Source organism: Nycticebus coucang, chromosome 1 (genome assembly GCF_027406575.1).
Source record: "Nycticebus coucang isolate mNycCou1 chromosome 1, mNycCou1.pri, whole genome shotgun sequence".
Lineage (NCBI taxonomy): Eukaryota > Metazoa > Chordata > Mammalia > Primates > Lorisidae > Nycticebus > Nycticebus coucang.
Window position 1 is genome coordinate 166,592,935 of NC_069780.1, and position 16,704 is coordinate 166,609,638.

General features: G+C 33.4%; 1 protein-coding gene across 2 annotated transcripts in view; it reads left to right on the forward strand.

Moving 5' to 3' along the window:
* Nucleotides 1–16,704, forward strand: part of NADK2 (NAD kinase 2, mitochondrial) — a 45,995-nt gene that overhangs the window by 19,869 nt on the left and 9,422 nt on the right. The window contains exons 6-9 of one of the 2 annotated variants that reach the window (XM_053592193.1): nucleotides 1,166–1,299; nucleotides 8,703–8,781; nucleotides 11,549–11,614; nucleotides 12,944–13,039. In XM_053592193.1, the coding sequence (XP_053448168.1) occupies nucleotides 1,166–1,299; nucleotides 8,703–8,781; nucleotides 11,549–11,614; nucleotides 12,944–13,039 (375 nt within the window). The remainder of the gene's footprint in view (nucleotides 1–1,165; nucleotides 1,300–8,702; nucleotides 8,782–11,548; nucleotides 11,615–12,943; nucleotides 13,040–16,704) is intronic. The other variant, XM_053592201.1, reaches the window with a different exon arrangement.

The window sequence follows — 16,704 nt, forward strand, 5'->3', positions numbered from 1 at the left end:
GTAGAGAGAAACCCTGTAATGTACACGCAGATAGGGGCTTTTATCCTTCATTGAAATAGAGGACATGTTTCTGCTTTCTTGAACTTAACTTATAGTTCCTTATCAGTTTGGCAGAAAAATAGCTAAAACTATTATCTAAAATTGAGTGTTCAAATTCTGAGATTTTATTTTTTGTCCTCATCTCCCATCCAGTAATGACTGAAGGTTGGATTTAATTCAGCCAGGCTGAGATTCCTGGTGTGTCTTACATATGAAATATTCCTTAAACAATGGGGATAGATGGGATGTTTTTTACTTTTTTTTACTTTATCTGTTTAGTGGTCAGACTCTCATGAAAAGAGGAGTGGGGGAGAATTTATGAGGGGGTTGGCTAATTATATTTATGAGAGCAAAGTTGGACTACATTTATTTTCTGGCTTGGATTGGATTTTATAGTTGGAGAAAGCTTTTTCTCCAGGTATTTGTGTGGTTATATTAGATCTTCTTGCCTTCTCTAGAATTGTTTTATTACCAGTGATTTTGATTTCTAGTCATTTTAGAAGTTTGGGAACTCCAGAAATGACTAATTTGTAACCACCAAGGGGAAATATATTTTTTGTATACTTATCTGTCAGAATCTTTCCAGCTGGCTTTTGATGTATCAATTGTTGGTTCTTTTTTCTTTTTACCAAAAATGTCATTAAAATTTTTAGGTGTAATCAAAAGTGTTACATTTATTATTTCTAAATCTTTTCTTCCTTTTATTATATGAAAACACCCATCATTACAGAATTTGGAGGAAGGGATTTTTATCTAATTAAACCACCTTAACACAGTATTATTTTAATTTCAGAATGCTTTCCTTTTTATGTAATATTTTTTGCCACCCAAAACACAACCTATATCTAGTTCAATCTCTTGACCTTTATGGGCTCTTGATAAAGAGTTTGGTTTTAATTCAAGTTACTTGGGAGATTTTGTACAAATATATTAGATATTTCCATTATAATTGAAAAGAGAAACATTCAAATCTATCTTTGAGTAGGAACCTGTGGGTTTTAGGTGTTTTCTGGACTAATTTGTGTGAAATAACAAGTGTTTTATTTTTCAGTTTGGTTAAATTAGTGTGTCTAATCCTTAGTTTAATTTATTCTATTTTAATTTGCTTTTCCTCTACTTTTCTAAGGTGGTTATGGAGGCAGCGAATCAGGTTATACCTTGAAGGGACTGGCATAAACCCTGTTCCTGTGGACCTTCATGAACAGCAACTAAGTTTAAATCAGCACAGTAGAGCCCTTAACATTGAAAGAGTTGATGAAAGTAGGTGGATTGGGAATTAGATGTATTTGGGACAATATGTAATTTACTGTTCTTTGACCTCTGTTTAAGGTAATAATTTATAATTATTTTTAGTGCTGCTAACAAGACTTAAGAAAGTACAGTGAACTACTTCCATTATAGAGTTTACTATAATTAGAATTTGAAGTAAGAAATGCAACATATTTCTTTTTTTTTATTAGCATATAAACAATTTTATTTCTATTGAGTGATTTTACTGAAAGATATTGGCTATATTTAAGAACAAGAATATCCATGACATGATAAAAACATTCTTTTAAATAGTGCATAATTACATGGCTACAAAAAAAATGAAGGGTGACTAAAACAGTGTATACTGCAGCCAATATCTTTTTTTTTTTTTTGTATTATTATTATTCTTTTTATTGTTGGGGTTTCATTGAGGGTACGATAAACCAGGTTACACTGATTGCAATTGTTAGGCAAAGTCCCTCTTGCAATCATGTCTTGCCCCCATAAAGTGTGACACACACCAAGGCCCCACCCCCCTCCCTCCATCCCTCTTTCTGCTTCCCCCCCCCATAACCTTAATTGTCATTAATTGTCCTCATATCAAAATTGGGTACATAGGATTCATGCTTCTCCATTCTTGTGATGCTTTACTAAGAATAATGTCTTCCACTTCCATCCAGGTTAATACGAAGGATGTAAAGTCTCCATTTTTTTTAATGGCTGAATAGTATTCCATGGTATACATATACCACAGCTTAGAAATGTAACATATTTCTAAAAGAAACTTTTCCTAGGTCAGATTTGAAAACTAATTGATTAGGGGATTATAAAATATCTGACAGGATAATTGATGTTTAAAAAAAAGATTCTTGGCCTTAGCCTTTGCAATGTCATAAAAAAAAACCCTGTAGAGATAAAACAAGCCAATCTGTGGAAGATTTCATAATAATTATACATTTCATATAGTTATATTTAAGTATATTAAATATATCTGTCGTTAGGAAATTTTGCATCCCAGCCCCATTTGTCTTTGAAGTATTTGTGTAAGCTGCTAAGAGAATATTAGCATAAGATGCTTTACAACTTTTTGTTTGTTTGTTTTTGTTTTTGTTTTAGCAGGCTCCACTGGGTTCAAACCCACCACCCTGGCGCATATGGCTGGGTGTCCTAACTGCTGAGCTGGCTACAGGTGCTGAGCCTGACTTACAACTTTTTTTGTTATTGAGGATTAAATTGAATTCTTAGTTTTGAGCTAATTCATGGATTATTATTTAGCTGTATTTCCCCACTTTTGGTATAAATATAGGGCTTTCCTGATGCAAAAAGATGGCAAGAGAAATACTTGTGGACTATATAAAAAGATATTTTTTTCTTCTGTGTTTTATTATCTGGATAAATATATCGGGAAAAGCTACTTTTAAATATCTGCTCTGTGGGGGGGGAGGTTTTGGTGGACGGAGGGTAATGGGTGGGGCCACATCTATGGTACGTCTTAGAATGGGTACAGGTGATTGCACTAATGTACACAGCTATGATTTAACAATAAAAAAAAAGAAAAAATAAATAATATACTAAAAAAATAATAATAATAAAAAATAAACACACAGGGATGTGTTTAGGATAACAGTGAAAAAGAAGACAAAATTGTATGGACATCTACATGCAGCTGTAGATAAGTGTAAAAAGAAATATATTCATCCATGTTGCAGCATGGTGAAGAATTTCCTTTCTTCTAAGGCTCAATAATATTCTAGTGTGTGTACAAAGTTTGCTTATCCACTCATCCATTGATGGCAATTGCCTCCCTGTTTTAGATAATATGCATAATGCTGCTATGAACATAGGTGTACACATATCTACACCTTGATTTTAATTATTTTGGTTCTGTACCCAGAATTGGAATTGTGGGTTCTTATGGTAATTTTATTTATGTTTTTCTTAGACACAGAATTTTGCTATGTTGCCCAAGATGGAGTGCAAGGGCTGATATAATAGCAATTAGACCATAATGTAGCCCTAAAATGGTGGGCTCAGGCGGTCCCCCTGCCTTAGCCTCCCAAGTACCTGGGACTATAGGCATTTGTCAATGTAGGTGGCTTATTTTTCATGCCACTAATATCATTTTACATCCCTCCTACCAGTGCACAAGCATTCCAATTTCTGCACATGTTCATCAACACTTTTTATATTCTTTCTTTGTTTTTTATAGTAGCTATCCTAATGTGTGTACTGTAATTGCTATAATATCTCATTGTCATTTCTATGTTAACTATGTCTAGGTTTTTTTTTTTTTTTCTTTACTGCTTGGTTTGAGCACTTTGAATATGATGCGTCTCGGTTTAGTTTTCTCCATGTAACCTGCCTTGGGGTTTGCTGACCTTCTTGTATCTATAGGTTTTTCGTTTTATTCAAATTTGAAACATCTTTAGCCATTATTTTATTTTATTATTTTCTCTTCTACCGACTCTGTCCTTTCATTTAAGGATTCAACTTTTACATGAACTAGGCTTCTTGAAATCTCCCCTTGGCTTATAGAACCTATGTTCATTTGTATTTTTTTCCTCTGCGTGTGTCATTTGATAGTTTCAAATGCTATGTCTTCAAATTTACAATACATTTCTTCTACAATGTATAATATACCACTAATGCCACTCATCGTGATTTCAATTGCATTGTGGATATCATGATTTTCTCCTCTAGACATTTTAATACTGTCTTTAAATATATATTTAATGTATTTTTATACATTTTATACAAAATAAAAATAAATATCTGCTTTGTGTTTCTGTTCTCTCATGGTACCTGATCGAGTACAGCCTCCCATCTCTGTACATTGACCACCTCCTTAAGTTGACCTTATTTTCTTAGACCGGGCATACCCCTCATGTATGTATCAGTATAGTCGGCCTAGTTCCTTATGGTGACCACCTCCATATACTGACAACCTCCGTATATTGACTAGTTTGTTATAATCCTTTGGGTGGCCAATTTACAGAGGTTCTACTGTATTTAAATCTATTTTTTTCAGAGTTTTTTGTGGTAACTTATTCCTTTATAGGATATTCTTTTCCTAAAACATGTGTTTTTAAGATTTTCTTCCCCAAAAACCTCATTTAGTTTTAGAAATCTTTTAAGAAATTGTATGCATATAAGTTTCTGTTATTCTTTTTTTAAATCTGCAGTAACTATTAAGATATTTGGGATCACAGCTAGAAATGTTACTTTCTCTCACTGAAAGAAGTTACTGCTATTGCTAAAAGATGATAGATTTGGCTCTTTTCACCAGTGGTCTTATAATTACAGAGAAGATGTAGATTGGTCTACAAAGTCACTGCTTAGTTTCCTCTGATTCACTGTATTTAGTTTATAATCTGTTAATATTTTATATATAGAAACAAAATTATGTGTAAACTTAACATCCAGGATGTTTTCATCTGATTAATGGTAGTTTGGAAAAAAAACAGGAAAAATTGAAAAAAAGAATAATGCAAGAAAATCTCTCAAAATTCAGGCAGGGAAACACTTCAAAAGCTCAGGCAAAAGAAATAGACAAGTGGGAATATATTAAACTAACAAGCTTCTACACAACAAAGGAGAAATAACGGTGAAGAAACATCCTATGGAATGGAAGAAAATACTTGCAAATTATTAATTTGACAAGGGACTACTATTAGAATATTCAAGGAATTCAGTGTAACAGCAAAAAATCAAATAATCCCATTAAAAAGTTGGCAAAGGCTCTGAATAGACATTTCTTGAATTCAAACATACAAATGGCTAACATGTATGTGAAAAAATGTTCAACATCACTAATTGTCAGGGAAATGCACATCAAAACCACACAGTTACTATAGTTTTTATCAAAAACACAAAAATTAACAAATGCTGGTAAGGATGTGGAGAAAAGGCAACTCTGAGACAAAACCTGAGGGCATTAGTTTCAGGATGTCCTGCAACTACTAAAATTCACAGATGCTCAAATCACTGGTAATCTTGTGTTACTTGTATAAAACCTACGCATAGCCTCCCCTAAACTTAAATCATCTTTGGATTACTTGTAATACCTAATACAGTGTAAATGGTATGTAAACCGTTGTTACTCTGTATTGTTTTTATTAGTTTTATTGTTGTTATTTAATATTTTTTTTTTCCCAAATATTTTTGATCTGAGGTTACTTGAATGTATGGATGTAGAATTTGTAGATCTAGGGGGCCATCTTGTCTAAAGGATCTAGAATTAGAGTAGTTCAGATTTCATTGGACATTACTAAATAATACTATATTGTTGTTATCATTATAATTATATGGTACTTACCTCATCTAGGCACTACCTTAAAGGGCTATTTTTGTTAAGAGGATTGGTTTTGTTTTGATAGAGAATTCTATTTTCTGAGAAAAAATTGAGAGATTTCAGGTATATCTTATATTTCAATTTTTCTTCAAGTTGGCAGAAAATATTTCTTAGGAAGCTTCTGTTTGGGATTTTTGAATGCAGACGTAGGTTTGGGGTTATATTAATAAATCAAACCATGTTTGATCCTTGATTTAACTTTCTAATTTAGAATAAAAGATTGGAGAGAAAAAAAAAAACTTTTTTTAACCTATCAAAAAAGGATGACATAGTTATAAACAAATGAAATTTTTTATTTTGTGTAGTAGAATCTACCCTGAATTAGGTTTTATTTGTCTACTATGTAAAGAATTGTTCTTATTATCAATATACCTTCAAAAGGAGAACTTAGGATTTATTTATTTTTTTAATCATATAAACTAGTACGATTATACTAGTTATCTAGTATACTAGTCTTTTTGTGAAAGCTGACTGCATTAATGTGGAGGGGTGACCTAGTTTGATAAACAATCCCAGAACCTAGGCACTTAATGTAATAAAGATTTATTTCTGACTTATCTCACTGTCCAAGGGGTATTTAGGCAACTCAGATTCCTTCCATGTAGTAGCTCCTGCCATATTTTAAGACTTCTGAGCCTTTTGTTGGAGCCTCTGTATCTTGTGGGGGAAAGACAGAGAACATGGAAGAACATTTTAAGGGAAGCCTGAGGAGTCAGGCTTTTTCATGACTTTTGCCCATGTTCCATTGATTATAACTAGTCACGTGGCTTCACCCAATATAAGTAGACCTGGAAATATAGACTATGAGATCTGAGAATGTAAATATACGTGGTCACTATGAAATATAGTATGACAGTGTGAGAGAATTACATGCTCTTGCAGTCTCTGTTACTAGTATTACAATTCTATATCTAAAAATACAAATTATAATTTTTTTCTGGATAGAAAATTAATTGGTGCTGAGTGTATTTTTTTTTTCCATGTTCCATTGCTGCAAGTTGTAAATGAACATAGTGTTGTGATTAGGTAAGGTTTAGTAGTCAATTAGCATGAAGGAAAATGCAAGCAGAATTATGATTAATGAGATTTGTAATAATTTTATTCTCTTCCTCATTTGACAAAGGTATTGAGTTGAAATTCAACATGCATATGTAATACATATGTAATATGAAGAAGAAAATTAGGATGAGGGAAAATGGAAATAGAGCTAGAAAGTCAAGACCATATAAACGAAAAACTTTGTTACAGTTTGATGGTGAGAGTTCAGATTTGTTATTAATATTTAGTGAATGTCTCCTGTTGAGCATTTGTAGAAAATCTGTGAGGATGGTGATCCTAAAACTAAATCTGTTAGTAGTTAACCTTATTTAAAGAAAATGAACTTAAATGCATTTTAGCTGTTTATATTTGTAAAACCATCAGATATGAGAATGTAAATATATGTGGGTCACTATGAAAGTTTTGAGACAGACTGTGTTATGGTCCCTTATTTCAATTCCAAGAATTGCAGTTGGCAGCATCTTTTCTGATTCAGCCCTGCAAGTTTTAACTCACTTGACTTACCAATGTTGCTGGGAGGGCTTCATTTGTTTCTGTCTACGTGGATTTTGTGTTTCTTGATTTTTGTGTATCTCAGAGCTTTTGTATGACTCATGTATGTAGCACCAAAGCACGACAGCGAATTTTAGTCTTAAGTACAGTCAAATTTGATTAAACACATTAGATCTTTTTCTAAAGCCTTTTGTGACACATTCTTTTCTACTGCACTGTTTCCCATGAGGTTAAGCTGGTAATTTAGGTAATTAACAAATACTCAAAGGATCCTTGGTATGATAATAATAATTTGTTATATTTGAAAGAATAGTGGGTTCCCTTTAGGCATTTATATGGCAAAAGAAATGAGAAAATGTAACTAATGTTCAATTTAATAAACATATAAACAGAAGAATATAATAATCAGGCTTGCAGGTCAGAGAGGAATAGATCAGTGATGATGTTGATGACAGTAGTAGTTTTACTTGTGTATTTGTTATCTACTGTATATTAGGTAGTTATTGCTATATAAGAAATTACTCAAAAACTTAGCATCTTAAAGATTATGATCTTACAGATTTTAAAGGTCAAGAATCTGGTAGCAGCTTAGCAGTTCTGGTTTAGGTCTTCTTGGGGTGAAAGTCAAGCAGCCAGCCAGGACAGCAGTACTGAAGACACATCTGGGACTGGGGATACACTTCCTAAGCTCTTTACTTGTCTGGGAGCAGCAGGTTTCAGTTCCTCACCATGTTGGTCTCTCCAAAGGGCTGCTCATCACAAATCTTCCCTCAGAGCAGGTGATCTGAGAAGAGAGCAAGCAAGGTGAAGTCTTTTCTAACCTAATTTCTAAGTGACATGCCATCACTTCTGCCATATGGTAACCCTTCTATGATGCAGGAGACTGGGTGTATGTATATTCACAAGGGGTGAATACCAAGAGGCAGGAATCAAATCACTGGAGGATGCCTGCCACTTTTAAACACTGACTAAGAGTCAGTATTTAGGATGGACTTTTAAACACTGACTTAGAAATTGTGGAGGGGACAGAAAAGTGAACTTGTCTCATGATGCTTGCCTAGTGAGAGATACTTGAGTGCAGTCAGTCTTCTGTTGGTGACATTGAAAAGATGGAATTGGCATTTGCAGTTGGAAACTAATAAAAGATTAAAGGGAACTATTTGAAAGTGATAGTCACAAATTTGAACCAGAAAGTTCTTGGTTAGTTACACCGCTGAAGCTTCCAGAGTAAAACTAGGTTAACTTTGACAACAAAAATCCTGAGAGATGGATAAGTGTATTTCATCATCCTTGGGAAAATTGAAGAATTGAAGTTTATTTTGAAGAGACAGAGGCTTCATTGCAGTTATATGGTTAGGTGACATTAAGGTATATATTATAGATATTTGAAGGGATAATTTATGTTAACTATTAAAACAAAATAGTTTTTAATGGTTTATAGATTTAATCATAACATTTATAAAATTTATAAAAGAAAATCTTGGATTTTCTTTCTTCTCATTACTTGCAGAATCTGAGGCTTCAGGACCCCAACTTTTGCCAGTGAGAGCACTAAATGAAGTCTTCATTGGGGAGAGTCTGTCTTCCAGGTACTTTTTTTAAACCTGTGATCTTGAGTATGGAATTTTTAATGGTTTAATATTTTTGGATATTTATATTCAATTTCTACAACTTAAGATTTATGAATGATTAATAATTAATAGTAATTTAATTATTTACTGGAATATTTCCTAAACCTTCATATGTGTTAATACACATTAAGGGGAAAGAATGTTCTGTGACCAAAAGAGTTTGTGAAACCATAGGTTAAAAAAGTTATTTGGGTTTCTTTATTGTACTGTTTCCCAGAGCCTTTAATCTGTTTATGTAGGTGCTTATAAATGTGATTCTGTAAATTAAAAAAAAATTTTTTTGAGACAAAAATCTCACTATGTTGCCTAGGCTGGCCTTGAACTCTTGGGCTCAAGCAATCCTCTCACCTCTGCCTCCCAAGTAGCTGGGACCACCACTTGTGCCCAGCTCAGAAATGTTTAAGAGAGGGATATACTAAGCGTATATTTGCAATTTACATAAAACTTTTATAGACAGGTCATTTTAAAATTTCCCCATGAATTGTGTTAGTGCCCTTCAAAGCTGATATTTGTGTGCTTGTTTTATCTAGATCCAGTTAAGGGCTGTCATGACCCGTTAGAATTAATTAAGAGCAATCTTAACTCCACCTCTGTTTTGCCATTAATGATATTAATATTTTTGAATGATCTAATCCAATTGATTTGTAAAATATACCTTATTTTATATTATATGATTTTTTCTTCTTTGTATGATAAGACTTAGATGAGGCATTTTGACAGGAATTCTACATAGGTGATGTATCCTTTTTAGTTTAATATGTCACAAGTTACCAAGTACATTGACAATTCAAGATTTTAACCATTATTGCCAAAAATTAAAGTTAATATAGCTTCTTATTAGGAGTATTTAAATGTATGTTTTATTACTGATAAAATCTCTTTTGTGGGACTTGAATATAATGTATAAATTTTTATAATTTATAAATTGTTGTCAACAAAAATTTTTTTTTGTAAAACTTTTTTGTGAAACAATTGCCAACTTATTAGATGACCACTATAATGTAAAGTTAATTTAATTCTTGGTAGTACTTTAGAATTTGACTTCTCATTTTTTTTGTAGATGTAAGTAAATTAGGGCAAAAGATTATAGATAAGTTTTATGTCTCACTTTCCTGCTGTGAGAATTATGTGATCCTTTGAAGGCCATATATTAATAGTTGATTCCCTAGTTTACTGAGAGTTCCACAAATTCTGAAATTTTCTTTGTTGCAAGATATTTCTTTTCAGAAGTTAATTTTAGTAAGAAAAATTGGTCTTAACTAAAAAGATACCCATATTCACTTAACTCTGATAGTATTGAAAACCACAAAGTTTGATTCAATAGACTGATTTGAACAGCATTTTTTACTTGTAATTATTTTGTTGTATGTAAGATTAAGTTTCTTCAACAAAAATATATTGTGTGCCTGCCATGTGAACATGTGAATCTTAGGGAGGAGAAAGGTAAAGGTAGTGGGATCTTAATTTTTTTAGAGGATAATAAAGACATCATTTAAAAATGTTTAAATGTAAAATTCTTCAAAGAAATAACATGATTAAAGGAAACTAGAAAATGTAGTGAAATGTAAAAATATATATTTTTTTTTGGCCGGGGCTGGGTTTGAACCCGCCACCTCCGGCATATGGGACTGGCGCCCTACTCACTGAGCCACAAGCGCCACCCGAAATGTAAAAATATTTTAACACAGCAAATAAAGTTGTTATATATAGTTTCTTCTCTTGCATATCAAGTTTAACACAATACAGAGGTGAATAATAGATCACTATTATGTAATTGAAGAGAGAAAGGAGAAAATACAGTTCTAATTACTGATGTAATTTAGTCATTATTGCTAAAGACATAAGACAAACAAGAGAGGAACAACTTTAAATGAGATTGGAGAAAGTCTACCTTAAATAGACAACAAAGGGAAAAGTGTCCTGTGAGTTTATGCTTACTCTAGGCAAGCCGTTAATGGCTTATTCTCTTTTTGTATTTTAAAGGTTGTATGATTAACTGTTGAGAGCTTCTCTTGTGTTGCTTTATAATTTGTACACACTAAAAAAAAAACTTAAACAACTTAGAAAAAGAGGAAAACTTGGTTCAGCTGATAGACTTTTGGGGAGTCAGTGAAGTCTCATGAGTGGATTTTAGATTGAATGCTTTCATTTCCTGTGGCAGTAGTGATCTGATTTGTTCATCTCCTAAGTAACGTCTGAAGCTGCTTCTTTTTGTGTTCTCTGTTGTCTTACCTTATATCTTTACTAAGAACAGCAATGGATTGGCTTCTGATGCTACTGAAAATGGTTTAACTAATGGAAGTATTAGGACTTACTTTTTAGGATTCTATGTAATAGGCCCCTAGGCAGAGAGGAATGAACATTTCTTGGATGCTTGCCGTGTGTCAGGCACATATTGTATCTGTTACCTCATTTCTTGCTCCAAGCAATCCTATGAGAAAGGTAGTTGTCTTTATTAGTGAAGAAATTGAGGTTTGGAGGGTTCAAAAACTTGCTCAAGGTCATATAATGAATTAGGGCCAGAACTGTATTTTTAATATAAACCCAGTATTTCTGATTCTAGATCTTGTATTGAGGCTTCATTATGCTCTGAAAACTTAAGTGCTTTGCTTGGAAAATATGAAGTGCAGCAATATTATTCCTGCCTCATTTATAATGTTCTTAGATTTAAGAACATTTTAAAAGCCCAATTTTGTTTTCTTTTCTCCTATTTGTTCTAACCTAGAATGTCTTATTCTTGGGCTGTAGCAGTGGACATTTTAAGAAGAAGTATACCCACTCTAAAGGGACTGTGAGTTTTATTGCTGCCTTAAAACAATAATTTCCCTGAAACAAAAATTCTGTGAATTGACTAATCTTGATAAACTTGCATGTGAGAATGACACTAAATTTTCTCATCTTTTGGGCTCAGCATCTCTCGCCTGACTATTCTTTCTCTCTATCCCTGCTTCTTCCACCCACTCCTTGCTCACCTTTAATCTTGTTTGTTACTACTTGATTCTGGCCTGTAGCAGCCATTTCTCTGGATTTGGCTGGCTAGTCTGTATATTATAGACTCCTAATGTGCATTTTCTAGGAAGAAATAACAAAGCTATGAAACAGATGATATATGAATATTTGGCGTGCTTGTTTTCATAAGGAATACTTATTTTAGAGAAAAAATGAAAGGAATATGTCACATAAAACATTCACAAATTAAGAACTTACAGGAGAAGCTGAAAGGGTTAGAATAAGAGATAAGTTATCCATGGTTAGTGTTTGCAAACGTGTCTAATAACTCATTATTTTGAAAAGCTGTATTTTATATTAAGTGTTTAACTTTTTTATTTACTAGAGAAAAAAATCCACTGTTGATCAGTAAGACTATTATTTTAAGATGGAATTTATAAAATAGGATTTTACACATTTCAAAAGTTCTTTGAATAGTTATAAATTACTTCTGCCTTCATAAGAATAGTATTATTTTTGCTGGTTTCAGAAAATTGAATTGATTTCATATTTATAAAATATTTAAAAAAATGAAAATCTCTTAAGAATTTACAGTTCTAATTTTATTTCTAGTTTTGTTCACTAATCTGGTAGTAGTTTAGAATTTTCTTTATGGCTTTATTATCTAAACCATTAGTTTACACCAATTTAAAAATTACATATAATTTAAGAAAGAAGAATATAGCAAAAACTATTGATAACTTGAAGAACCAGATAATAGATTTAGATATATCAAGGAATGGCTACCAAGAATGAAACGCATTTAAGAATCATAGTTTCTTTTTTTTGATTTTTGAAATGAGGCTCTGTATGTGTGTTAGATTCCATAAGAATAGTAGCAATAATACTAGCTAAAAATTTGCAAGAAGCCCGTTTGAATTATTAAAGTATTGATAGAGAGGAGCATATAGATCAGAAATGCATATAGACATGCATAAGTTTTTTTTTCCTTCTAACTTTTTCACTTAATCAATATTGGAATTAGCACCATTGATGTGTGTGGTTAATTACTAAGCCAGATGTTTCTTGGTCCATGCTGACTTACTTAGATTTCATTAGTTCTGAAGAAGACTGTCTTATTTACCTTGAAACATAAGCCCAGCAAACACAATTTTATATTCTCAATTCATAGGGCTTCCTACTATGAGATTTCAGTTGATGATGGCCCATGGGAAAAACAGAAGAGTTCAGGGCTTAATTTGTGTACTGGAACTGGATCAAAGGCCTGGTGAGTAACTTGGCATGTAGCTTATCAAATTTTGTAAAATATTTTAAGTATTATCATTTACTTGATCCTCTCATATCAGTGCAAGTAGCCTGTGTCAGGAAGGCTGGCCCAGTTTCTGTTTCACTTCATTGATTGGATCCAGTAGTCCTGCCTTGACTTCTTAGATTACAGCTATAGACTGGATTTGGTCATTATTTGATCATTGTTGAGCATTAGGTTTATAAAGAAATAAAAGGAAATGAGAAGTGGTTTGGGAACTATATATTTCTGAAAAGTAAAAAATATTTCAAATAATAGTAAATAATTGAATACAAGGTACAATACAAAAAATAGGCTGGAGATATGTGCAGTAAAGGCTTAACTGGAGACATCCCAGTATCCTGTCTACTCTATAATCTCCCTCTGGTGGTCTCTTCTTCTTCTTAGGACATACACACAGATGCCTCCCAAACATATCTTCTCCCCTGAGTACAAACACACATTCTAAAATTACATAGGGTATTGGTAGTATTTCACATTCACCAACTGGTTTTCATGCTCTAGAGAAAAACATTACTTCCCAAAACCTGCTCTCACTTTTGAGTCTGTCATTCTTCATTCTCCCCGTCTATATACTGCAGTCTCTAAATCCTGTTAGTTGTACTTCTGAAGTCTTAGCCCTCCTTTTTCAGTTTCTACAGCTGTTTCTTTGGTCCAAACCTACATCTTTTTAATGAATATTCTTTGTGCCTCACCTTTTATTCTTCAAGCTATCATTCATACTACCAACAGAGTAATATTTCTAAAATGTACATAAATCTAAATCTCTTCTCTGCTTTAAAACGTTTATTGACCTCTGACTATATTGAGATTGCTTAGTCTGCCATTTACGACCCTTTAAAATATGTCCTCAGTTACTTTACTGACCTTATTCCTGCCCTCCCTTTCCCCCACACATCAGCACATAAAGACACCAGAGCTACTTACCATTCTCGGCACACTCCTTGTTCTCACTTGGCTTTTTGTTTTTGCTCAATGCACCTTCGTCCTGCTTTGAACGCCTGAACACTCTCCACTTTCTGTCCACTGGCGGAAAAGTCCAGCCTTCAGATGTCATTCTTTTTAGCAAATCTTTACTAACACTCATTTCCTTTCATAAGCACAATGAATTAATTCCTTTTTTGTCCTTTGCCTGTACTTCTCATAGTACTGTTATAGCACTCATCACATTGTTAGTTATCTAATAAGTCAATATCCAAGTCGTTTAAGCAACTTTAGGGATTTAGGATGCTAAGTAGAAGATTTTATTTTTTCCTTGCTTAATTTTTTTGTGTGCATAGCATAGTATCTAATACATATTCGCTCAAATATTTTTTGAGTAAATGACTACATGTTTGCAAATACAGGGAAAACAGTGCTTATCAAACTGATGAAATTTGGAAAGTTTAGGGTTTTATTTCCTACTTGTTCAGCATGAGTTCTTAAACATTTTATTATGAAAATTTTTAATTTTTACAAGAATAGAAAAAAATGTTAAAATGGATTCCCCTATACCCATTAGCCAGATTCAGTAATTGCCAGCTCATTCTCAGTCTTGTTTCCCCTGTACTCCTGCCTATCTGCTTTTATCCTATGTTATTTTGAAGTAATCTTTCAGGCATCATACCATTTCATTCATAAGTATTAAATGACTTTACATCTTTAAAAAATATCTTAGTTTTAGCCAAATGATCTTTTGGACCAGGTAAACATCTCTTAAGAAGGTAGGTTAATATCCTATTTTACAGAAGGCCAGTGAGAGGAAATATATTTCTAAAGTGATTTTTTCCAATAATTGTTTGAAAAAGAATAAATTTAATCATCTAATATACTACAAAATTGTTTTGTAACTATATTATAGGTAAAGTTGGAAAGGTAAAATGAACAGCTTTCATTTATCATGATAGCGTCTTTCCTACTGAACACGGTATGCTACTTGTTGAAAACTGGAGTAAGAACTAGAAATAGTCTCCCAGATTCTTCCCCTTTCCTTTACCCAGCGTTCTTGTCCATAACTAAGAGTACTAGCCTGAGAGTTACAAAATCTGGTCGAACCGCTTTGCAACCATTTATAAGTTTCTTTATCTGCATAATGAGAGAAATGGAACAGATAAAAACATAAAATAGAGGTGGCGCCTGTGGCTCAGTGGGTAGGGTGCCAGCCTCATATACTGAGAGTGGTGGGTTCAAACCTGGCCCCAGCCAAACTGCAACAAAAAACAGCCGGGTGTTCTGGCAGGCACCTGTAGTCCCAGCTACTTGGGAGGCTGAGGCAGGAGAATCGCTCAAGCCCAAGAGTTTGAGGTTGCTGTGAGTTGTGACACCATGACACTACGAAGGGTGATACAGTGAGACTCTGTCTCTAAAAAAAGAAAAGTAATAAGATTACTTTATTTTCTGAACTTTGATACTGTAATTTTATACTTTATACATTATAGTATAAGCTATCGGGTATTTAGCCCCTGCTTCTTTGTACTGTGCTAGGTACTTTTTATACGTTAATCATTATAGAAATCCTAAAAGTAGTGGTATTGCCATTTTACAAAGAAGGACGTGGAGGGTTAGCAAGAATAAATATGCAGGCAAAAGTCACACAACTAGTAACCGTCAGACTTGGAAACAAGCACAGGGATGCTTGATTGCAAAGCCAGTGCCTTTTTCACTATCTTCACTACTTGTGCTGCTTCACAAGGGAAAGTCAGGTTTTAAGTGTCGAGGGAGAGGGCTTCTGAGCTGTCTGTGGAGGTCACACAGTCAAAAGTTCAGTCACTAGGTTGTATTAAAGAATTATCAGGATACACTTGCTAATCTTGGTGAAATAGTGTTTATGCCGGAGGCAACTTCTACAGCATTCTCTGTCTCTCCCGTGTACTCTGTAGTTGAGTCCTGTGTTGATGTTGTATTTGAATGAGTATGGATGAGATTAGAATGTCAGCTTTCTTGCTTATTCATGCCTCCTGTGCTTTAGTGTAGAACTCTCACTATGTCCCCTCCCTGCCACCGTGGTTACTCAGTCTCTTCTCGGCTCAGCTCTGTGCAGCTTGCTTACCTCCGACATGTTCCAGGGGTGAGGAACCCGTGGCTTTGGGGCCTCGTGTGGCCTTCTGGATTCTTGACTGAAGCCTTTTGACTATGATTCTTTTGCTGTTGATTGCATTCTCCATTCACCCTCTGTCCTTTTCTCTTTAGAAAGTGCCGGGAGTGAAGAGAAGCCTAGGAGTGGTGGGGCTAGGAGAATGCTATATATAAAGAGAGCAATCTGTACCTTAATAATTTTTATTATTATTAATTTTTATTTTACTTTATAACCATATTTTTTAATCTTTGTTTTTTAAAAAATTATAAAATGTTACAGAGGTACAAGTGTTTAATTTTTATCCCATTGCCATCTCTGAGTACTTTTTTTGTTCCAAGCTAATTACATTATTTTATGTTCTCAAAAATTTTCTGGAGTTAGGTGATTTTATTTTCATTAGTGGAGTATTAAAAGTATCATAAGTTACCTGACTTGCCCAAAGCTTATGTGGCTAATAAATGTTGAAGTTCAGATTTAAATTCTATACTTGACTTTAAACTGTAGACTTCCGTGGAATCACTGGAAAGAGAGATTAAGATAGTGTGTTTCTTTTCTTCTTCATCTTTTAATA